Here is a 24123-nt window from a genome sequence, read left to right on the forward strand (position 1 = left end):
CAATTCATAAACCTTGTTCAGGAGGTTTATGGTAATGATCCTGGAAATGAAAGGGTTAACATATGAGGTGTGATTAATGGGCCTGTACTTGGCTTTAGAAGAAAGAGGAGGGATCTCATTGAAACCAATTGAATGCTGAAAGGACTAGATGGAGTGGATGGAGAGAAGATATGATCAATAATTGCAAAATCTAGGACCAGAAAAGAAGGACGTCCCACTAGAACAGACATGAGGGATTTCTTTAGCCAGAGAGTGGTAAAACTGTGGAATTCATTCCCATAGACAGCTGTGAAGGCCAGGTCAGTGAGTGTTTTTTTTAAAGACAGAAGTTGATGGGTACTTATTTATAAGGATGTCACAGGTTAAGGGAGATGGCAGGAGAATGGGATGGAAAGGGGAAAATAAATCAGCCATGATTAAGTGGTGGAGCAGAGTCAGTGGAGCTGAATGGCCTAATTGTACTCCTGTGTCTTATGGTCTAATGACTATAAAAGTACTTAATTGGTTGCAGAACATTGTGAAATGTTAATGTAATTAAATGTGTAAAAATGAATGGAATTAGTGTAGTAAGGCCAGGTAAACAAAGTTATAGCATAGTCTAAAGCTGGATTAGTTATACAGAAAACAAGTGTATTTGTGGATTTTACTCAAAGCAACTTGACGTGCTGGAGTTGCTTCACTTTTAGCAGGTTTTCTTTCACTGCAAGCTAACTTTATTCGCGATGTTGGCCCAGCTTGCTTATGCACGACTTTGAGATGGAGATTACAAATGATATCTGATATTTGCATACCTGATCAAATATGAAAGATATAGATAATGTCTGTCCACTCAGTGCTGGACTGTATTTCAGCAGGAGCTCATTGCAGCAGGAAGAAACTTCAGAAGATATACGGCTGCTTTTCATTTGAGATACAGTAACAAAGTTGTAGTTTTACTGTGAACAATATTTGAATCCTCATCCACCCAATGACATCTATTTGTTGTAAATTTATCCATTTAGTCTTTTTGTCAAGATGTGCTGATTTAGGTGTTTTCATTTATTCCCAGGAAAAAGTAAACCAACAGAAAAAGGACAAGTTACTGCAGCAGCTGTTGCAGCTACCTGCACTGTTCCAGCCAAAAACCAAGCTGTTGTGGAGTTTTGTCTTGCATGGGATATGCCCAAGATCTATTTTGGATCAAAGGAAAAGGAACATGCAAGGTAAGAAAAGTCTAATTTGGGTATATGGAGCTTATCCATTTTCTTGTGAGCATATGGCCAGCTTATGTAATTTAAAAAGTAATCAAGCAAGAAGGCTTCAAAGCCATTCAGCTCACTTTGTTCAACTGCTCACCCTGAACACATTCCACTAAGAAGTTGAGAAAAGTTCTTTTTTTCCTCCTCTTTACAAAGCAAAAAAAACCTGGAATTTAAGGACTTAGTTATAGGGAGAGGTTGGACAGGCCAGAACTACTTGGAGCACAGGAGACTGTTAAGTGATTTTACAGAGGTGTATAAAATCATGAGGTGCATAGGGTGGAAGCACTCTTTCTTTTTCCCAGATCTAGAGTATCAAGAACAAGACAGCGAATGTTTAAGGTGAGGGGGAATGATTTAAGAGGAACTTGAGGGGCAACATTTTACGCACAGTGTTTCAATGTGGAATTGCTTCCAGAAGAAGTGGTTGAGGCATGTACAATAACAACTTTTAAAAGACAGACAGGTATTTAGTATTGGTTTATTATTGTCACTTGTACAGTGAAAAGCTTGTTTTTCATGTTGTTTAGACAGATCAAATCATTACACAGTACTTTAAGGCAGAACAAGGTAAAACAATAAAAATGCAGAATAAATGATAAGCGAGAGTACAGTGCAGGTAAATGAAAAGCATAATCACGAATTGCAAAGGGCTAGAAGGTTATGCGTCAAAAACTGGCAACTGGGTCTAGCCTGGATGGGGCATCTTGCTGGTATGTCCAAAGGGCCTATTTCCCTCTTGCATGACTGATTCTATAACAGAACATTCAAATATCTGCATTTTTTAGATTTCTCATCACGTTTTGGTTTTAAGAAAATGCTGAGATGCTCCTCCAGTGCAATTGTAGAAAATAGTTAATATTTCTAGACTTGTGTTAATGCTTTATTAGATAGATAGATAGATACTTTATTCATCCCCATGGGGAAATTCAACTTTTTTCCAATGTCCCATTCACTTGTTGTAGCAAAACTAATTACATACAATACTTAACTCAGTAAAAAATATGATATGCATCTAAATCACTATCTCAAAAAGCATTAATAATAGCTTTTAAAAAGTTCTTAAGTCCTGGCGGTAGAATTGTAAAGCCTAATGGCATTGGGGAGTATTGACCTCTTCATCCTGTCTGAGGAGCATTGCATCGATAGTAACCTGTCGCTGAAACTGCTTCTCTGTCTCTGGATGGTGCTATGTAGAGGATGTTCAGAGTTATCCATAATTGACCGTAGCCTACTCAGCGCCCTTCGCTCAGCTACCGATGTTAAACTCTCCAGTACTTTGCCCACGACAGAGCCCGCCTTCCTTACCAGCTTATTAAGACGTGAGGCGTCCCTCTTCTTATTAACTATTAATTCTTGATTTTCTTTAACAGAACTTCAGTTGTTCTCTAGTTCTTTTGTTCTCATGGATACCTTATTGCATTTGCCCAAGGTTTCTTTTGCCAGTCCAGTCTCAATCAATAGCTCATCAGACGTTTTTTAAGTAGAGAAATTGTGAGGAAGTCCAAGTTTAGTAGGTCTTCCACTTCATGATCTGGAAATTTTGCATGTAAATAGTTGAACAAGACTACATTTGTTTAGAGAATCTAGTAGTCTAAAGCAAAATGAAAATGCATTGAATGCATTATTATTACTTAGATCTGATCAATTGTAAGTATAGACATGTTCTGAAAGTATACCGAAGTTCATGTTTTTTGTTTCTTTATCAAATAAAATGTCTGTCAAATCCTTCCTTTGAAAGGATGATTTAAGGAGATATAGTTAGGAATTACCCTGGCATATTATATTTGATGACTTCAGCTTTTGAATGAATGAAGTATGGAGTATTTAAATTTACTATTTAAAATAGTTTTTTAATTTAAAGTAATAATTGGGATGCCTGTTACATTAAGGAGAAGGAAGGATTTGGTTAATGACTTGGTACATTTTGTACCAGTAAGAGTTGAATTTGTTTTCTAGATGGTACACCCGCTATTTTGGGACACAAGGTGAAGCCGCTCCTGCTTTAAGTCACTACTCCTTAACACACTACAAACAATGGGAACAAAAGATTCATGACTGGCAAAGTCCAATTTTAAACAATTGGTAAGTATTGAAATATGAAGTGTTTGCAAACTTTATTTAAAAGGAGTAAATGAGTTTTCTGAAGATTGGGTTGATCAAACATTCTGTCATCTTGTTAAGTGAAACAACAAGTATTGCCCATTTTATCTTTGTATATGGAATTTTTAATGTGGGTATTTGTCATCTGAAGGTAAGTCTAACTATCATGTTTAATGGATCTGACTCTGAAGAGTTACTGATACTTTTTGTATATTAGAAAGTGCCAGTTCCAATAGGGCCAATTATTGCCCACCAGTCAGCTATAATGATTTGCAAAACCAATGGAAGGTATTGTCAATACTATTAAAGTAGCAATTACCAGTAGCCACCTCAATGTCCAATTTGGATTTTGCCAGGACTGCTCAACACCAATTTGCCCTAAGCACAGGACAAAGAGATATGTTGAGAGCTACACAACACTTAAGTGGTATTTTTTTGACGTAGCATTCACTTCTCACCATCAACTGGGAGTGATTATGGGGAATGAAAAATGACACAGTAAAACTCTTAAAATACTTCCTATTATGCCGCTGGCATTCAGAGCAGCAATGAAGGTCGTCATCTTTGGTGGTGTTCAGGGCTTCCTTCATCATGTCACTAGCTTTATCTCAGTTTTCACTACTTTCCCAAAAAAACCCTCTAAAATGCTGCCTGATTTTTCAAAAATCTCAGTAGTTCAGCATCTGGATTACTGGAAATTTACCAGGACCCTGGAAAAATTTGTTTACTATGTAACATCTTAAAATATAAATTAAAAATCATTAATACAATAACATCCAGTAGTCTGGTAAATCTACTAGTCCTGTGCCAATGAAACTCCTGACTACAGCACCTGACTGTGCAGGTGATGCCTCCCTCCCAGATGTGCTGAATAACTTCTACGCCCGGTTTGAGGCAGAAAATGACGTGGCGGCGAGGAAGTCCATCCCTCCTGCAAATGACCAGGTGCTGTGTCTCACCGTGGCCGATGTGAGAAGAACCCTGTGCAGGGTCAACCCACAGAAGGCTGCTGGACCAGACAACATCCCTGGTAGAGTGCTCAGAGGATGTGCAGACCAGCTAGCAGATGTTCTCACTGACATCTTCAACATCTCCCTGAGCAGCATCACCGTTCCAACGTGCTTCAAGGCCGCCACCATCATCCCCATGTCGAAGAAGTCTTCAGTGTCCTCCATAAATGACTACAGTCCCGTTGCATTTACATCCATCATCATGAAGTGCTTCGAGAGGCTTGTCATGAGGCATATCAAGACCCTGCTGCCCCCTTCACTGGACTCCCTGCAGTTTGCGTACCGTCCCAACCGCTCAACAGATGATGCCATTGCCACCACTCTCCACCTGGACCTAACCCACCCGGACAAAAAAAGACACATACATTCGGATGTTGTTCATAGACTTCAGTTCAGCATTCAACACAATCATCCCTCAGAAACTGATTGGAAAAAACTGAGCCTACTGGGCCTGAACACCTCCCTCTGCAACTGGATCCTAGACTTCATGACTGGGAGACCTCAGTTAGTCCGGATCGGGAGCAGCATCTCCAACACCATCACACTGAGCACGGGGGCTCCCCAGGGCTGCGTGCTCAGTCCACTGCTGTTCACTCTGCTGACCCATGACTGTGCTGCAACACACAGCTCGAACCACATCATCAAGTTTGCCGATGACACGACCGTGGTGGGTCTCATCAGCAAGAACGACGAGTCAGCTTACAGAGAGGAGGTGCAGCGGCTAATGGACTGGTGCAGAGCCAACAACCTGTCTCTTAATGTGAACAAAATAAAAGAGATGGTTGTTGACTTCAGGAGGGCATGGAGCGACCACTCCCCGCTGAACATCGACGGCTCCTTGGTAGAGATCGTAAAGAGCACCAAATTTCTTGCTGTTCACCTGACGGAGAATCTCACTTGCTCCCTCACAAAGAAAGCCCAGCAGCATCTCTACTTTCTGCGAAGGCTGAGGAAAGTCCATCTCCAACCCCCCATCCTCATCACATTCTACAGGGGTTGTATTGAGGGCATCCTGAGCAGCTGCATCACTGCCTGGTTCAGAAATTGCACCATCTCAGATCGCAAGACCCTGCAGCGGATAGTGAGGTCAGCTGAGAAGATCATCGGGGTCTCTCTTCCCACCATCACGGACATTTGCACTACACGCTGCATCCACAAAGGAAACAGCATTATGAAGGACCCCATGCACCCCTCATACAATCTCTTCTCCCTCCTGCCGTCTGGGAAAAGGCTCCGAAGCATTCGGGCTCTCACGGCCAGACTAAGTAACAGTTTCTTCCCCCAAGTTATCAGACTCCTCAATACCCAGAGCCTGGACTGACACCTTGCCCTATTGTCCTGTCTATTGTTTATTGTAATGCCTGCACTGTTTTGTGCAATGCATACAAAATGTTGGAGAAACTCGGCAGGTTAGGGAGCATCTAAGGAAAGGAATAAACAATCAATATTTTGGGCTGAGACCTTCATCAAGACCAGACCAGCTGAGTTTCAGCATTTTGTACATGTTACTTTAGAATAAATCTGTCACATTATCAATATATATGACCACATAAAAAATAACTCGTGTGGAGAAAGTGCTGAGGTTGGGCAAGAACAACAAGCTGAACTGTTTAAGTATTCATAGTGTTGTCCTAAGGAGCCAACTTTATCATTCTTTTCAACTGACTGAAAGGATATATGAGACGGAGAAGCAGAAGTCAAATGTATTAGTATCGCAATGAGATAAATGGAAATACAGAGGCATGAGAGAGGAGCTTGCCCAGGTGGATTGGAGGAGGATACTGGCAGGGATGCTGGCAGAGCAGAGTTGGCTGAAGTCTCTGGAAATAGCTCACAAGGCGCGGGATAGATATGTCCCACAGAAGAAGTAGTTCTCAAATGTCAGGAGTAGGCAACTGTGGCTTACAAGGGAAGTTAAGGACTGCATAAAAGCCAAAGAAAGAGCATATAAAGTAGCAAAAGAGAGTGGGAAGTCAGATGATTGGGAAGCTTTTAAAATCCAACAAAATGGATCTAAAAAAAGCTATAAGATGAAATATGAGGGCAAACTAGCCAATAATATAAAGCAGGATACTAAAAGCTTTTTCAGTTATGTGAAAGTGAGGTGAGAGTTGTTATTGGACCACTGGAAAATGATGCTGGTGAGGTAGTAATGGTGGATAAAGAAATGGCAGATGAACTTAATGGGTACTTTGCATCAGTTTTCACTGTGGTATCAGTGTGCTAGAGGTCCATGAGTGTCAGGGAGCCGGAGTGAGTGCCATTGCTATTACAGAGGACAAAGTTCTAGGCAGACTCAAAGGTCTTAAAGTGATAAGTCACCTGGACCAGGTGGACTACATCCCTGAGTCCTGAGAGAGGTTGCTAAAGAGATGGTGGGTGCATTGGTCATGTTCTTTTAAAAATCACTTGATTCTGGCGTGATCCTGGAGGACTGCAAGATTGCAAATGTCACTCCACCTTTTAACAAGTGAGGAAGACAAAAGAGAGGAAATTATAGGCGAGTTAGCCTAACCTCAGTGGTTGGGACAGTGTTGGAGTCTATTATTATGAATGAGTTTTCAGGGTATTTGGAGACTAATGATAAAATATGTCAAAGTCAGCATGGTTTCTGTCAAGGGAAATCTTGCCTGACAGATCTATTAGAGGTCTTCGAGGAAGTAACAGCAGGGTGGATAAAGGAGAGGCAGTGGATGTCATTTACTTGGATTTTCAGAAAGCCTTTGACAAGGTGCCACACGTGAGGCTACTTACCAAGATAACATCTTATGGAGTTACTGCAAAGATACTGGCATGGTTGGAGGAATGGCTGACAGCCAGGAGGCAGCAAGCGAGAATAAAAGGCCCTTTCCTGGTTGGCTGCCAGTGACTAGTGGTGTTCCTCAGGGTCAGAATGCGGGACCACTACTTTTCAAATTGTCAGTGATTTGGAGACTTGGTGGCTTTGTGGCAAAGTCTGCAGATGATACGAAGATAGGTGGAGGGGTAGGTAGTGCTGAGGAAGCAATGTGATTGCAGCAGGCCTTAGACAAATTGGAAGAATGGGCAAAAAAAAGTGGCAGATGGAATACAGTGTTGGGAAATGTATGATAATGCGTTTTAGTAAAAGGAACAATAGCACGGACTGTTATCTAAGAGGGAAGAAAATTCAAATATCAGAGGTGCAAAGGGACTTAGGAGTCCTCATGCAAGACTCCCAGTAGGTTAATTTGCAGGTTGAATCTGTGGTAAAGAAGGCAAGTGTGATGTTGGCATTTATTTCAAGGGGAATAAAATATAAAAGCAAAGAGATAATGCTGAGCCTTTATAAGACAATAGTCAGTCCACACTTGGGGGTATTGTCAGCAGTTCTGGCCCACACATCTCAGGATGTATTATCATTGGAGGGAGTCCAGAGGAGGTCACGAGGATGATTCTGAAAATGTCGGGATTGACATATGAGGAGCGTTTTGCAGCTTTGAGCTTGTAGTCACTGGAATTTAGAAGAATATGGGGGATGAGGTGGTCTCATTGAAATCTACCGAATGTTGAAAGACTAGATAAGGTGGATGTGGAGAGAATGTTTCCTATAGTGGGGGCATTCAGATCTAGAGAGCACAGCCTCAAAATTAAGGGGCAGCCTTTTAGAACAGAGGTAAGGAGGAATTTTTTTTGGCCAGAGAGTAGTGAATCTGTGGAATGCTCTGCCACAAACTACAGTGGAGGCCAAGTCCGTGAGTATACTTAAAGTGGAAGTTAATAGATTCCTGATCATTCAGGGTATCAAAGGATAAAGTGAGAAGGCAAGTGTATAGCGCTTGATGGGATCCGGGATGGCCATGATGGAATGGCAGAGCAGACTCAATGGGCTGAATGGCCTAATACTGCTCCAGTGTCTTATGGTCTGTGACCAGTTTGTATGACAGCAGGTTACTAGTAACTGGATAAAATCTTGTATTTGTAATATAGTTTAATTTTGAAAGTAATATTTGCAAGATATTAATAACAAATTGTACTGAGGAGGTACATCTAAAGTTATTCTGCCCATTTTCATATTGAATTTCTCACTTCTCGGAATAGTTTGAAATATCACTGTTTCTACTTAGAAACATATGCCATATGTTTATGGATATCACCAAAGTTAAATTTGTACACACACTAATTTTTTTTAAATGTAGAACTAATTTCACATTTTCTTAATAATTTTTCAGCCAATTACCTGACTGGTACAAATCAGCCCTGTTCAATGAACTCTATTTTTTGTCTGATGGAGGGACCATCTGGATACAGGTACCTGATGATTTAAATATAACAAGTGGTAGTCAGAAGGCTGGATTTCCACCTCTACCCAACGTGCTGAAAGAATATGGGCGATTTGCATATTTGGAAGGTATATCTATTGTGGATGTACATTATGTATGTGTGCCAGCAATAGGCTTTTGTATGATGTCCGTCACCGCATGAGGTGTTTTATACTCAAAGGTCTAAGGCTGATCCAAGCATGATGAATTCCAGATAAATTCCAATATTAAACTTAACATGATGTTGGTTTTGTTTTACTTTTTAAATAGTCTGGGAAGTGTGTATTTTTAACCAAACATTAGAACACATCAGTCTTGTTTGTGATACTGGAAAAAGGCCTGGTCAACAATCACCAACTAGTAGCCAAGATCCAGGGTATAAATTCTAATAAGAGATAGAAAAAGCATTTCAGGAAGACAGTGTTAGAGTGGTCATGGGGTCTTCAATATGTAGGGAGACTGGGAACACTGGATCCCAAGAAAAGGAATTTGTAGAATACCCACAAGATGGCCTTTAAGAGCATCTTGTGGTCAAGCCCACAAGGGAAAGGGCAATTCTGGATTTGTTGTTCAATAAATCAGGTTTGATTAGGGAGCTCAAGGTAAAGGAACCCTTAAGAGACAGTGATCATATTATGATAGAATTCACCCTGCAATTTGAGAGGTAGAAGCAAAAATTTTCAGTTGAGTAAAGATAATTTGAGTAATATGAGAGAGGAGCTGGCCAAATTGAATTATAAGGAAATCCCAGTAGGGATGACAGTAGAGCAGCAATGGCAGGAGTTTTTAGGAACAATTTGGAAGATGCAGGATCATTTTATCCCAAAGAAACAGCAGCATTCCAACAGGAGGGTTAGGCAACCTTTGCTGACAATAGAAGTCATAGACAGCATAAAAGCAAAAGAGAGGGCTTACAATATAGGTGGGAAGCTAATAGATCGGGAAGATTTTAAAAACCAACAGAAGACAACCAAGAAGGAAATAAGGAGAGAAAAGATAAAACATGAAGGTAAGTTGACCAATAATATAGATACCACAAGTATTTTCAGATATATAAGGAACAAAAGAGACAGAGTGGACATCAGATTGCTGGAAAATGATGCTGGAAAGGTAGTAATGTGGAACAAAGAAATGACAGACAAACTGCTGTTGAGAAGAAAACAGACAATGAGAAGAGGGCATGGTCCAGATTATAAGCTTCTTAATGATAGATGCCACCTTTTTTAGGTACAACCTCTTGAAAATAACCTCTCGTGGGATGCATTGTGCTTGGAATTTAATTTGAATTTCTTAATTTAGAATGTGATCTTACAAAATGCTGTAAATAGAAATGTACTTACCCAGAAGAATCTATTATTAATTACTACTATCTATTAGAGATTCATGAATTGAATTTCATACCACAGTGTAAGATGTATTGTTTGCATTGTAGGACAAGAATATCGAATGTACAATACATATGATGTTCATTTTTATGCATCATTTGCACTAATCATGCTTTGGCCTAAACTCGAACTTAGTCTCCAATATGATATTGGTAAGTGATATTTTGTCCTCCTTTCAGAAATTAAATATTCAAATTTCATGTTACTGTTTAATACTAGACCAGTATCTACAAAAATTTCTTAACAGTATGATACAAATACAGTTTATCAAAGAATTGCTAATAAGTTTATTGTGGAAATGACCGACTTCATTCTACTAACCATCGAAATCCATCAAAAGCACCATTATGTTCCTTTAATTCTAAGATGTACTTTGCATTTATTAGAAACAGAATCTGAATCAGGTTTATTATCACCGGCATGTATCGTGAAATTTGTTAACTTAGCAGTTCAATGCAATAAATAATATAGAAGAAAAAAACAAAATATAATAATACAGGCAGTCCCCAAGTTACAAACGTCTGACTTATGACAACTCGTACTTACGAACCGAGGAAGAAGAACACCGTCTGCCATTTTAAGCCGGATTGCGACGCCGTCCGCCATTTTAAGTCGTTGCCGTTGTCACTGTGTTGAGTGTTTAACTTTGTATTTGGCTTAAATTTTTCTTAGTAAGATTCACCCTGACCCCTCTCCCCCCCCCCCCCCCCCGTTCCAGTTGGCTGGTAGCACAGTCAGATCAGCACTGGGCTAGAGAACGGAGGTTCCCAAGTTTGATTTAGTGACAGACCAGTTCCATTATTGATTATTGATCCAGTGACTCCCGTACCATCCGTGCCGGGTTGATGTCGAGCTCGCAACTCGACCTCGTAAAAAAATAACACTGCCACCTCCAGTTTAAATTCCCACGCGGTATATTGTGTAGGATCAATTACCCGAATCCAGCACAGCCCCCACTTGTCCCATTTAACCTGTCTCAGTGCGGTGCAGTTTAGCACCCGAGGAATCAGTGCTGTGGTCCTTAGGACCCAGCGGACCTCGGGAGCCGGCGCAGTTCGGGACCTGCTGCCCGCAGTGTTTCAGCTCCATTGACAGGAAGTGATCGCGATTGAAAATAAAGTGGAAATAATAAAGCGTTTGGAAAGAGGTGAACCGCCATCGATCATTGGAAAAGCGTTAGGCTACAGTCGGTCAACGATCAAAACAATTTTAAAGGATAACAGATAAAGTGAGAATAATAGAGCATGTGAAATGCCCTGCCCCGATGAAAGCTACAATTATTACTAAGCAATGCAGTGGTTCAATTATTGGAATACGTATGTTTCTTAAGTGTTTTAAATGCATAAAAGGTAAAATATATACTATATACTAAGACAAACATTTGACTAACTGACGCTAAATAATACTGGATGTACTTGTTCCGACTTACGTACAAATCCGACTTAAAGACAGACTCAGGAATGGAACTCGTACGTAACCCGGGGACTGCCTGTAATAAATAAATCAATTACACTATGCATATATTGAATAGATTGAAAATCGTGCAAAAATCAGAAATAATATATATTAAAGAAGTGAAGTGAGATAGTGTCCAAGGGTTCACTATCCATTTAGGAATCAGATGGCAGAGGGAAAGAAGCTGTTCCTGAATCGCTGAGTGTGTGCCTTCAGGCTTCTGTACCTCCTACATGTCAACAGTGGGAAAAGGGAATGCCCTGGGTACTACAGGTCCTTAATAATGGATGCTGCCTTTCTGAAACACCGCTTCTTGAAGATGTCCTGGGAACTTTTAGGCTGGTACCCAAGATGGAGCCGACTAAGTTTACAACCCTCTGCAGCTTCTTTCAGTCCTGTGCAGTAGCCCCCCCAACCCCCCATACCACACAGTGATGCAGCCTGTCAGAGTGCTCTCAAAGGTACAACTATAGAAGTTTTTAAGTGTTCCAAAACTGACATTCCAAAATCTCTTCAAACTGCTAATGAAGTATAGCAGCTGTCTTGCCTTCTTTATAACTGCATCGATATGTTGGGAACAGGTTAGGTCATCAGAGATCTTGACTCCCAGGAACATGAAACTGCTCACTCTCTCTGCTCCTGATCCCTCTATGAGTATTAGTATGTGTTTCTTCATCTTACCCTTCCTGAAGTCCACAATCAGCTCTTTCGTTTTACTGACATTGAGTGCCAGGTTGTTGCTGCAGCACCACTCCACTAGTTGGCATATCTCGCTCCTGTACGCCCTCTCGTCACCATTTGAGATTCTACCAACAATGGTTGTATCATCAGCAAATTTATAGATGGTACTTGAGCCATACCTAGCAGCACAGTCATGTGTATATAGAGAGTAGTGCAGTGGGCTAAGTGCACACCCTTGAGGTGCACCAGTGTTGATTGTCAGTGAGGGGTGTATGTTATCACCAATCCGCACAGACTGTGGTCTTCCGGTTAGGAAGCTGAGGATCTAATTGCAGAGGGAGGTACAGAGGCCCAGGTTCTGCAACTTCTCAATCAGGATTGTGGTAATGATGGTATTAAATGCTGATGCTATTTTACATGCTCATGCTAGTTTAAAACATTTAACTTGAGCACTTAAGATTTTTTTTTGAGCATTTACATCTTTCAGAGATGTAATGTTCAAACACAAATACTTTTGTCTTGCATGGAATCTTCCTTGCTACAAATGCATACCAAAACATAAAAGTACCATTTAACATATAGTACTGTACATTTAAATACCATGTCATTTGCTTTTTTTTAAAAGTTAGGACATTGTTGGAGATTTCATTACCGAGTTTTCTACTCCAGAACGCTGAATTGTCAGAAAAGCCTCATTTTGGCTAGATTGCCGACATTTTAAAAAAAGCTGGAAGTTTATGGCTAACTTCAATTGTATAATTAAAAACAAATCTTTATTCATCACTTTGTTTCAATTATGCTGAAAATGGCACGTGCCAGACTTGACAAATGCTGATTAATCTATATGTTGGCTAGTACTATATTTATGTGAAGGTTCCCATTTTGTTATTAACATGTCTGCAACCATGCCATATTTTAATGCATCTGTAATTACAATTTCATAAGGCTTTATTAAATAACTCAGTTAATTAATGAAAGATTTTATGGAGAATTTAATATCAAGCTTTTGGGCCAGCACCTTATTGAGTTTGTCTCATTAGTGCTTAGGCAGACAGAAATGTTTAAGAGCTCTTGTTCACATTAATGACACAGCTTTATTATTGAAACTAGAACTCAATTATTAGGCAGGTGAGATCTGTTCATCATCTGACAAATGACATTGAATCTGAAAAGATATTGTGTGTATCCAACATGTGACATATATTGTAATGTGCACAAAAGCATGTGCTTGTCGAGTCTCCAGTTAGACATTAAGCTTTATACCAACTATACTTGTAGCTGCTGCTGTATTGAAAGAGGATTGCACGCAACGGATACACCTAATGAATGGAAGATTAGCAAAGGTGAATACACTAAATGTAGTCCCACACGATATAGGAGATCCAGGTGAGAATTTGTTCCTCTGGTGGTAAATTTAAAAATTTATTCCCACTTTACAATTGCTATTTTTTTTTGTAATCAAAATATCTGTGTCTTTTGCAAAGTTGTAATTCCTAGTGTTCTTTAATTTACAACTATAACTTCTCTACCTGGAGATCTGCATGTAAGCTCCTGTCATTGCTTTTCAGTAATATGTTAGTACCAATAAGAAAATAAAGTGTCCTTCAAGGTACTGATAAAAGGTATCTCTGAAATATTTATGTAGTGCTTCTTTGTTCCACTGCTAATTCTGGTTACCTATACTTGATTTTTTAAAAAAATCTCAGCTTTAATTTTTGATGCCATTTTATATTTAGTCATTGTGTTTTATAACATAGACATGTGCAACACTTGAATAGGGCAGCCACTGTTTATTTTCATTTTAGAGTTTTATTTTAAATTCAGTTGTAACTTAGTTGTAACAGTCATTCAGATGTCATTCTAAATAACTCAGATGTTATTTTAAATTTAGTCATTGTGTTTTTAATAATTAAATTGCTATTTTGCAGTTTTGCACTGAACGGAATAGCACTGCAATCTTATTGTCCTCAACAATGACAGTAAAGCTTTAACTATTCAGGTGTCCTTGTACCTTGATTCCATTCTATTCCCTTTGGTTCAGTCTCTTCCCACCCATATCTGCAACACTTCACATGCTCTCAATCCCCTCAGTAACTTTTCCGTTCCCTGGCCCGAGACCGTTTAATTTTCACCCTGGATGTTCAATTCCTATACACTTCTATCCTCCATCAAGAAGGTCTTGAGGCTCTCCTTTGACTAAAGAACCAACCAATTCCCCTCCACCACCACCCTCCTCCATCTGGCAGAAGTAGTCCTCACCCTCAACAATTTTTCCTTTGGCTCTTCCCACTTTCTCCAAACTGGAGGGGTGGCCATGTGCGCCTGCAAGGGCTCCAGCTATGACTGCCTCTTTGTTGGCTAAATAGAACAGTCCATGTTCAAAGCCTTGACCAGTAATACACCTGAACTCTTTTCCCACGACATTGATGACTGCAGTGGTGCTAGTAATGCTGAGCTTATCAATTTAATCAACTTTTGTCTCTAACTTCCACCCTACCCTTAAATTCACTTGGTCCATTTCTGACACCTCCCTCCCCTTTCTCGATCTCTCTGTCTCCATCTCTGGAAACAAACTGTCAACTGATATCTTTTACAAGCCTACTAGTTCCCATGGTTACCTTGATTATCTTTTCCCACCCTATCACATGTAAAAATGCTATTCCCTTTTCTCAGTTCCTTTGCCTCTGCCACATCTGTTCCCAGGATGCAGCTTTCTGTTCTAGGATATCCTCCTTTTTTTTAAAGAATGGTGGTTCCCTCCCTCCACCATTGATGCTGCCCTTGCCAGAATTTCCTCCATTTACTGAACATCTACCCTCATTACATTTTCATGCCACTTAACAGTGATAGAGTCTCTCTTGTACTTGCCTACCACTCTCTGAGGCTCTGCATCCAACACGTGATCCTCCACAGCTTCCAACATCTCCAAAGGGATTACAACACTAAATGCATCTTTACCTTCCCCCACCACCTCTCCGCTTTCCACAGGGATTGCTCAAACCACAATTCCCTTGTCTATTCGTCCCTCCCCACTAATCTCCCTCCTACCACTTATCCCTACAAGTGGCCTAACTTCCACACCTGCCCTTAGACTTGCTCCCATACTTAACCTGTGAATCTGCTGGGATCATCTATTCTGTCCACTGTGCCCAATGTGACCTCATCTACATTGGTGAGAACTGTAGTAAATTGGGGGACTGCTTTGTTGAGCACCTCTGCTCCATCCACCGCAAGAGGAATTTCCTGGTGGCCAAACATTTTAACTACAATTCTCCTCTTGTGCAATGATAAGATTCCATCTTGGAAGCCTCCAACCTGATAGCACGAATATCAATTTCTCCTTCTGGTAAAATGAAATTCTCGCACCCCCCCCCCCCCCATTTCCCACTTCGACCTTTACCTCTTCTCACCTGCTTATCACTCTCTTTCCCCCCCCCCCCCCCCCCGGGTTCACCCCACCCCCTTTCCTTTCTCCTATGCGCCACATACCTCTCCGGCCTTTGACTATTGCCGCCCGCCTGACTTCACCTTTCACCTTCTATCAAGCCTCCTTCCCCTCCCCTCACCTTTTTATTCTGGCATCTTCCCTGTCAGCCAGAAATGTCAACTGGTTATTCATTTCCATACATGCTGCCTGACCTGCTGAGTTCTTCCAGAATTTTGTGTGTGTTGCTTTGGATTCCCAGCATTTGTAGACTTTCTTCAAGTCAAGTCAAGTCAAGTGAACTTTTATTGTCATTTCGACCATAACTACTGGTACAGTGCATAGTAAAAATGAGACAACGTTTTTCAGGACCATGGTTTACATGACACAGTACAAAAAACTAGACTGAACTACGTAATAAAAAAAAAACACAGAGAAAGCTGTACTACAAACGTACACTGGACTGCATAAAGTGCACAAAAACAGTGCAGATATTACAATAAATAATAAACAGGACAGTAGGGCAAGGTGTCAGTCCAGGCTTCGGGTATTGAGGAGTCTGATAGCTTCATAATGCTGTTTCCTTCGGATGCAGCATGTAGTGTAAATGTCCGTGATGTCTTGTGTTTATAACTAAAAGCCTTTTAATGTTCCTGCTGCAGTTGCATAATCACAAGCTTAAAAGAGATAAACTAAGAAAAGGGAATAGCAATTTTACAGGAGATAGGAAGGGAAGAGGTATAGTCGAGATAACCATGGGAATCAATGGGTTTCTAAAAGATGTTGGTTGACAGTTTGTCTCCAGAGATGGAAACAGAGATCAAGAAAGGGTGAAGGAGGTGTCAGAGATGGACAAAGTGAATTTAAGGGCAGGGTGGAAGTTAGAGGCAAAGTTGATAAAAATTGACGAGCTCAGCATGGGTGCATGATGCAGTGCCAGTGCAGTTGCCAGTGTAGCAGAGGAAGAGTTGTGGAGCATAACCAGGGAAGGCTTCAAACGTAGACTGTTCTACGTAGCCAACAAAAAGGCTGGTATAGCTAGGGCCCATGCAAATGCCTGTGGCCATTCCTTGAGTTTGTAGAAAGTGGGAGAAGCCAAAGGAAAAATTGTTGAGGAAAGGACCAGTTCTGCTAGACAGAGGAGGGTGGTGGTGGAAGGGAATTGGTTGGCTCTTTGAAGCTCCTACTTTTATGGTTTATTGGAGGTTTGTTTGCTTATACCTTATAGTGAGTAGCAAAAGAACAATGTTTTCTGTGTTACATTTTGCAGCCACTAACCCCTCCCCCAAAGCTTAATGTGGGGTTTTAAGGGCCAACTTGCTGTCATCATCTGCCAGCCAGAGCATGACAAGCTCTGCAGGGGATCAGTGTGTAAGAGTAGTTCCAGCAAATCTTTTCTTTGTCAGATTAGCATTAAAAGGTATAATATAAACTAGGAAGTATGAAATAGAATATTTCAATTTGTGTAAAATCATATGAAAGGAATGAAAGATGAGGCTGCAATATTAGAAACAAAATTATATTGCACTTTAAATTTCCAGCAATATTAAGTTCTAATTAATGTTGGAGTGATACTGAAATAATATCTAATTAATAAACAGAGTGGCAGATGCATGGAATGCACTGCCTGCGGTGAAGGTGGAGGCAGATACTTTAGAAACATTTAAGAGACTCTGATAGGCACATGGATGAAAGGAAAATAGAGAGCTTTGTGGGTGGGAAGCAGTACATTGATCTTGGAGTAGGTTAAAAGATCAGCACAACATCATTGGTGGAAAGGCCTGTACTGTTCAGTGTTCTAATGGAATGAGCTTTTGTATTTTGATAAAAAAGGAAAATGCTGATTCGGCTGAATTCAAGTTGCACAGAAAGTTGTGGGTGTTATGGATTAGATAGGGAATATGATGAGGCCAGGATTGTTAGGATAATTGTGGATTTTTACTTTTAATGAGGGAAGTGTGAGAGAGTGAAAATAGGTATGTAAAGCAGTGAAATGCAAATGTGAGCTATTGTTGAACCCCAAACCAAAGGAGGAATGCTGAAAATGCTAGCACATCTGGCAGTATGGGGAGAAGCAGTTAATGTTAAAAGACTACTAGACAGGTATATGGAGGAATTTAAGGTGGGGGGGTTATATGGGAGGCAGGGTTTAAGGGTTGGCACTACATTGTGGGCCGAAGGGTCTGTACTGTGTTCTATGTCTCTGCGCTAATTTTGTTCGTTTACATTCAATCAAAAGAACACTGCTTCATAAAATTCCTTCGTCAATAACTATTAGGAACCAATGCAGTTTTATAGAACTGTAGTGTTTTGGTAGCGTTCTAATTTGCTACTCAGTTAAAATTAGTTCGTGTTTTTATACCTTTTTAACTATTTCCGTAAAACTTTGGCTAATTAGGACAGCTGATTAATTAGGCCAAGATTTTCTCATCCAAATGTATCTCAGTTAACTGAAATCCACTGTATTGAGACCAATATCCAGACGGATGAGGGGCTGTTCCTTTTTCCAAGGAGATTGACTTGTTGGAACTGTGCAGGAGTGACAGAGAGGTCAGAGAAGAAGGTAGAGAATTAGTGGCAAGCAACTGGGAAACTATGGACTGCATGGAAGAGCTGAGCCATGAGGTCACTCAGTCTGCAATGGTTTATCCCAGTGGTTTCAAGTTTGTTGTGCTAGAGATTGTGCCACTTAAAAATTTAATTAACCTTAATAAATTGGTCATAATGTTCCTCTAGCCTATTCAATGAGGAATCAGTGAGGAGTTAAGTAATCTATTTTGAATGTGTCATTGAGATACTACTATTGCCAAGCTTGTGGAGAAGATTTCTAATGTTCAGAAATTGGCATGTTGGCAATCTGCAATTAGCAACTACTCAAGTAGGCTCTAGAAGTTGCTCTCCAGTTCATTATTGTATGACTGCTGTAAATTCTCTGCCACATTTGCTTTAAGAAATTATACTTCCAAACAGTCGTGAAACAGTTTGACACATGCAGAGGAAGCAAGTTGTTTATATATATTTTTTAGCTCCCAGTCATATTCCGAATCAGCATATTGCTTTTGTGTTTCTTTAGTCAATATTCTCCAAATACAAATGTTACACACTATATTTGTCTCAGGAAGCGACTATTTATTTAGCATATTGTGTATGTGGCAGATACATGTGTTTAATTCCACACCTCTGCTATGCTTTGATAAAGTTCAAGGTCCTGATCAACTAATTCATCATTGTATTGTCTCCATTCCATTTCAGTCCATTGTTCTGTTCTTTCAAAATGCTGTGTTTTTCCTGCTTGTGCTCATCTAGTTTTTGAACCAATATCCTACTGCCCTCCTGGCTATTAGAATGTGGATTTGAGATCAAAGTTTAACTCTGGGTCAGATTAGGCTTTGGTAACAGCTGCTTAGTACTGTTGTAAGGGTGAAGATCTAATTGAGTGACTTCTGGGCAGATGGTTGCAGATTTGGGATGCCTTGGCTCTTTAAAGATTGTATAGAGGAAAGGGAGTTTGGGGATTAGGAGGTAGTTTGCAAAGATGGAGAATTTTTGAAAAAAGTGACAGATATGTAGAAAAGGGAGCATTATTTGAAGGATATAAACCTCTGAAGAATGTTCCTTGTAAACTATGGATTTACTTGAAGTTCTAATTCCTTGGAGTTGCATCTGATTACACACCTGACTACATCCTGGATGTTTCAGTCATTTGCTAATATGTTTATTGTTTTCACGTTGGAGCCACCACCTTCTAAACTGGCTACCTGTAAATTTCTATTTTTAGAAGTATATGTTCAAAATCATGTATACCTGAGTGAATTTAATTCTGGTTTAAAAATATCTTTTTTTTGAACAGATGATGAACCCTGGGAAAGAGTAAATGCTTACTTGATTCATGACACAGCTGACTGGAAAGATCTCAACCTGAAATTTGTTCTGCAAGTTTATAGAGACTACTATCTAACTAATGACAGCACTTACCTTGAAGACATGTGGACTGCCTGCCAGGTATGTAGTTTCTTTAAATGAGGTGATAACACGTTGCATTTTATATAAGAAGCATTCTGTAATTTCTGAATCAGTGACTTCAATAAACTTGACTCTTTTTTTGTATCTAAATCTGTGTGTTAATATCAGTGCTCACTTGTAGCTCAGTAAATTAGTCGGTTCTCATCTGCGGATTCCGCATGCAGGGATTCAGCCAACCGTGGATCAGGAAAACCCAGAAGTTCCCTATCCAGCACTCATTGTTTGAGCATGCACAGACTATTTTTTCTTGTCATTATTCCTAAACAATACAGTATAACAACTATTTACATAGCATTTACATTGTATTAGGTATTATAAGTAATCTAGAAATGACTTAAAAGTTCAAGCAGTCCCTGGGTTATGAGTTCCATTCCTGAGTCCGTCTTTAAGTCAGATTTGAAGTCGGAACAGGTACATCCAGTATTATGTAGCCTCAGTTAGTAAAACATTTGTCTTAGTATATATTTTACCTTTCTATGCCTATAAAACACTTAGGAAACATATGTATTTCAACAATCAAACCGCTGCATTGCTTAGTAATAATTGTAGCTTTCATCGGGGCAGGGCCTTTCACACGCTCCATTAAAATTGTTCCGATCATTGACCGACTGTAGCCTAATGCTTTTCCAATGACCGATGGCGTTTCACCTCTTTCCGATTGCTTTATTACTTCCACCTTATTTTCAATCGTGATCGTGATTATTTTCGTGAATAGAAACACTGCGGATTCAGAGCTGCACTGGGTCCTAATGTCCACTGCACTGAGACATGGTAAATAAAGTCCAGGGGTCCGCTGGGTCCTAAAGACCACTGCACCAAGACAGGTTAAATAAGGGACTTGAGCATCCGTGTTTTTTGGTATCCATGGGGTGTCTCGGAACCAGTCCCCCGCGGATAAGGAGGGCCAACTGTATTTAATCATAGAAATAGCATAATAGGAACTACAATTGAAAGTTTGGAGAAATTTGATCACTTGATAACTGCAGGATGAAAATTGGAATGAGTTTTTCTTAGTGATAATAGAAACTTGAGTATATCTTATAAAGAGCCCCATATTTGGGTAATTTTTGTATTGTTGCTGATAGCATTAGAAAAATGAAGAGAACCCAAACTTACCAAATTTTCTTTTTGGATTCTGGATCAGTTTTATAGTTTTTCCGTTTGAAGAACATAAATAATTTGTCAATAAACTATTGTAAACTGAGAATACAAATTGAATGAATAGCTGTTGCTTGTAGGCTGTCATGGAGTCCGAATTAAAGTTTGATACTGATGGAGACGGACTTATTGAAAACTCTGGCTATGCAGACCAGACATATGATGGATGGGCTGTAACAGGACCAAGGTAGGAAATCAGTTCATCAATTATTAAAATTCATTATTCAATAACTAAAATGTTTCCTCTTTTACTTTGAAAGACAAAGACCTCTTTACTCAGATCTTTTCCTTCCATTGGTCTACTTGTGCATGGCTGGGTTAGTTTCCACTATTAGATTTTGGAAATGAATTTCATTCACCAGTATATATTATTATCACAGCATCTGTTTAGCCTGATCATTTTAGTTTTGAATGCAATATTAAATATAACTTTAAACAAATGAATTCTGTAGGAGCAGGTCAGACAGCATTTGTGAAAAAATGGTTAACATTTAAAATCAGTATTTCATCCAACTTAGTCATCAGCTTTAAATCTTAACCATTGTTTTCCACACATGCAACAGTATTTTGCTTTTGATACTCCAGCTATATTGATGTGATATCCACTGAATAGTTTTATTTGGCTAGCTCTGCAAGCAGGCATGTCTTATTCTTAATTTACATGTTATAGTGCCTACTGTGGAGGTCTCTGGCTGGCATCTGTCTGTGTTATGTGCAAGATGGCTGAGATCCTGAAAAAGGATAGTGAATATGAAAAATACCAAGACATACTAAGAAGAGGAAAAGAAGCATTTGAGAGGATACTATGGAATGGTAAGCTTTCATTTGAATTGAGCTATCTGATTTTATCTTGCACTTGAAGTTTAGTTTCTAGTCCAAGTTATTTGAATATTTGAAAGGTGACTTTGTTTGGAGATTGGGAATTTCCTGTCAATAAATTGCAGAATAGGTTAATAAAAATTCTGTACTGCATATGTTCTGTGAGGGTATCTCCTTGATCTTTGCAGCAGAGGTGTTCATTTGGCACTCTGAATACAGTGCTACAGGTTTTCCTTGATCAGCGCGTATTAGAGAAGGTTCACATATTGAAAATTTTAATTGTTAAATATTTTCAGCATTTTCTTTTCTGTAACTATTAGAATTTTTATATGTTTTTATATGCAAGTACTCTGTTTTTCATGTGCAAAAATAATTTGATCCTGAAGCAGCATAATTTAAATCTGGTTGATCAGCTAGTTCATACTAGCCTTATTTATTAAAAAAAGGATCAATACTTATGAAAACTTCTTTAATTTTAATTTTTTCCCAGATTTTTTGGCTCTTAAAATCTTACATCTTCTGTATAATTATGAAATAGAAAGATTTCAATTCAAACTTTGTTATACACATAGAGTAATAATTTAGCTGAGGTTCCCAAACTAATGCTGTGGATTTTGCTGAATGTGACCTGTAATCCTGAAGGATCTCTTATTGGACAAAGGACTCCTAGAACTCATGAGCCTGGCTCTGTGTGGTGTCAAGGCCAAATACAACATAACCAGGGGCCAAATCACAACATGCCCATAAAACTGCTGGGGAATAAGTATTTCACAGACTTCAAAGCTCTGCTCCATACATTACCACCTGTCAAACGTAGCATTTTTTTTCTGCTTTGGAATTTTCTAGACTTTCAAGTTATTAAAATTGATAAACATTATTAAAAGCTAATGTTAAGTCATTTAAAATCACAAGACATGTAACTAAAAATAGGTGATTTTACCCAAGCACAAGTGATTAGAACAAAAAAATTACTCTTGTAGGAATAGAACCACTTTTGAAACAAATGGTGTAGCTGGGCAGAAATTCCCAACCTGGGGTCCACGGACCCCTCTGGTTAATGGTAAGGCTCTATGGAACCCCTGGTAGGTCTTGTGCAGGATCTGAAGGAATGGCATGAATGCTGGGAATTCCCAGCAAGCTTGTGCTGCACTGAGTGATTTTTGTGGAATTAGAAGGTGGAGAACTGTTGGGGAATTTCAGGCAGAGTTTGGTCATCAACTTCTGTGCATATGCATACCAGTTTCCAAACTTCCTGTCATTTGGGTTAAATGCTAACCGTTAACTACTGAACAGTCAGCAACATCCTGTCCAGAGTTGTATAAAGTGACATTCTTTGTGTGATCTCTAACTGAAAATGAATTTTCAAAATGTTTTAGGTAAATACTACAATTATGACAGCAGTAAAAAGAGCTACTCAAACAGTGTGATGTCAGACCAGTGTGCTGGGCAGTGGTTTGTACGTGCCTGTGGCCTAGGAGACGGTGAATATGAGGTAATGATACTGAATTTTTTAGTAATTTTGAAACTAAATAGTATAATCAAAACACTTTTTAAAAGGATGAAAGTAACTAAATGTCTTTGCCATAATACATTTTGGAGTATTTGAGTAATCTGAAGTAATTGGCTTACTCAAACTGTTTCTCATTACCTCGAATGTCTCAGAAAAATGTAGGTTTCTGACAACATAATATGTTTTATACACCTTTTCTTGGTTTCCATTGATTCAATGCTGCAATTTGTTACATTCTGAGTAGTTTTGCTGTACTATCTCCGAATAGAGTAACACATACCATTCAGTTTGAAGGGTATGCAACCTGAAACAGTTCAGATACCTAAAGATGGTAACTCAGATCAGTAAGTTTAATGTAAAATAAAGAAGCATGTAAGACCATAAGACATAGGAGCAGAATTCGGCCATTCAGCCCATTGAGTCCGCTCCACCATACCATCATGGCTGATCCTGGACCCACTCAACCCCATGCACCTGCTTTCTCACCATATCCTTTGATGCTCTGACTGTCAGGATAATATACCCACGGACTTGGCCTCCATCGCAATTTGTGGCAGAGCATTCCACAGATTCACTACTCTGTGGCTAAAAAAAATTCTTCCTTACCTCTGTTTTAAAAGGTCGCCCCTCAAATTTGAGGCCATGCCCTCTAGTTCTGGATACCCTCACCATAGGAAACATCCTCTCCACATCCACCCTATCTAGTCCTTTCAACATTCAGTAGGTTTCAATGAGATCCCCTAGTATTCTAAATTTCAGTGAGTACAGGCCCAAAGCTGCCAAACGCTCCTTATATGTTAACCCCTTCATTCCCGGAATAATGCTGTGAACCTCCTTCTGACTCTCTCCAATGTCACCACATACTTTCTGAGATGACAGGCCCAAAATTGTTGATGTTTCTCCAAGTGTGGCCTGACTAGAGTCTTATAAAGGCTCAGCATTATCTCCTTGTTTTTATATTATATTCCCCTTGAAATAAATGCCAACATTGCATTTGCCGCCTTTACTGCAGATTCAATCTGTAAATTAACCTTCTG

The 24123-nt window shown here is 39.6% G+C and overlaps 1 protein-coding gene across 2 annotated transcripts in view; it reads left to right on the forward strand.

Moving 5' to 3' along the window:
* Nucleotides 1-24123, forward strand: part of gba2 (glucosidase, beta (bile acid) 2) — a 54640-nt gene that overhangs the window by 26980 nt on the left and 3537 nt on the right. The window contains exons 7-15 of one of the 2 annotated variants that reach the window (XM_073064285.1): nt 1049-1202; nt 3198-3323; nt 8542-8720; nt 10064-10168; nt 13431-13538; nt 19427-19578; nt 20838-20944; nt 21428-21570; nt 22953-23068. In XM_073064285.1, coding sequence (XP_072920386.1) covers nt 1049-1202; nt 3198-3323; nt 8542-8720; nt 10064-10168; nt 13431-13538; nt 19427-19578; nt 20838-20944; nt 21428-21570; nt 22953-23068 — 1190 coding nt within the window. The remainder of the gene's footprint in view (nt 1-1048; nt 1203-3197; nt 3324-8541; nt 8721-10063; nt 10169-13430; nt 13539-19426; nt 19579-20837; nt 20945-21427; nt 21571-22952; nt 23069-24123) is intronic. The other variant, XM_073064286.1, reaches the window with a different exon arrangement.

Source organism: Hemitrygon akajei, chromosome 13 (genome assembly GCF_048418815.1).
Source record: "Hemitrygon akajei chromosome 13, sHemAka1.3, whole genome shotgun sequence".
Lineage (NCBI taxonomy): Eukaryota > Metazoa > Chordata > Chondrichthyes > Myliobatiformes > Dasyatidae > Hemitrygon > Hemitrygon akajei.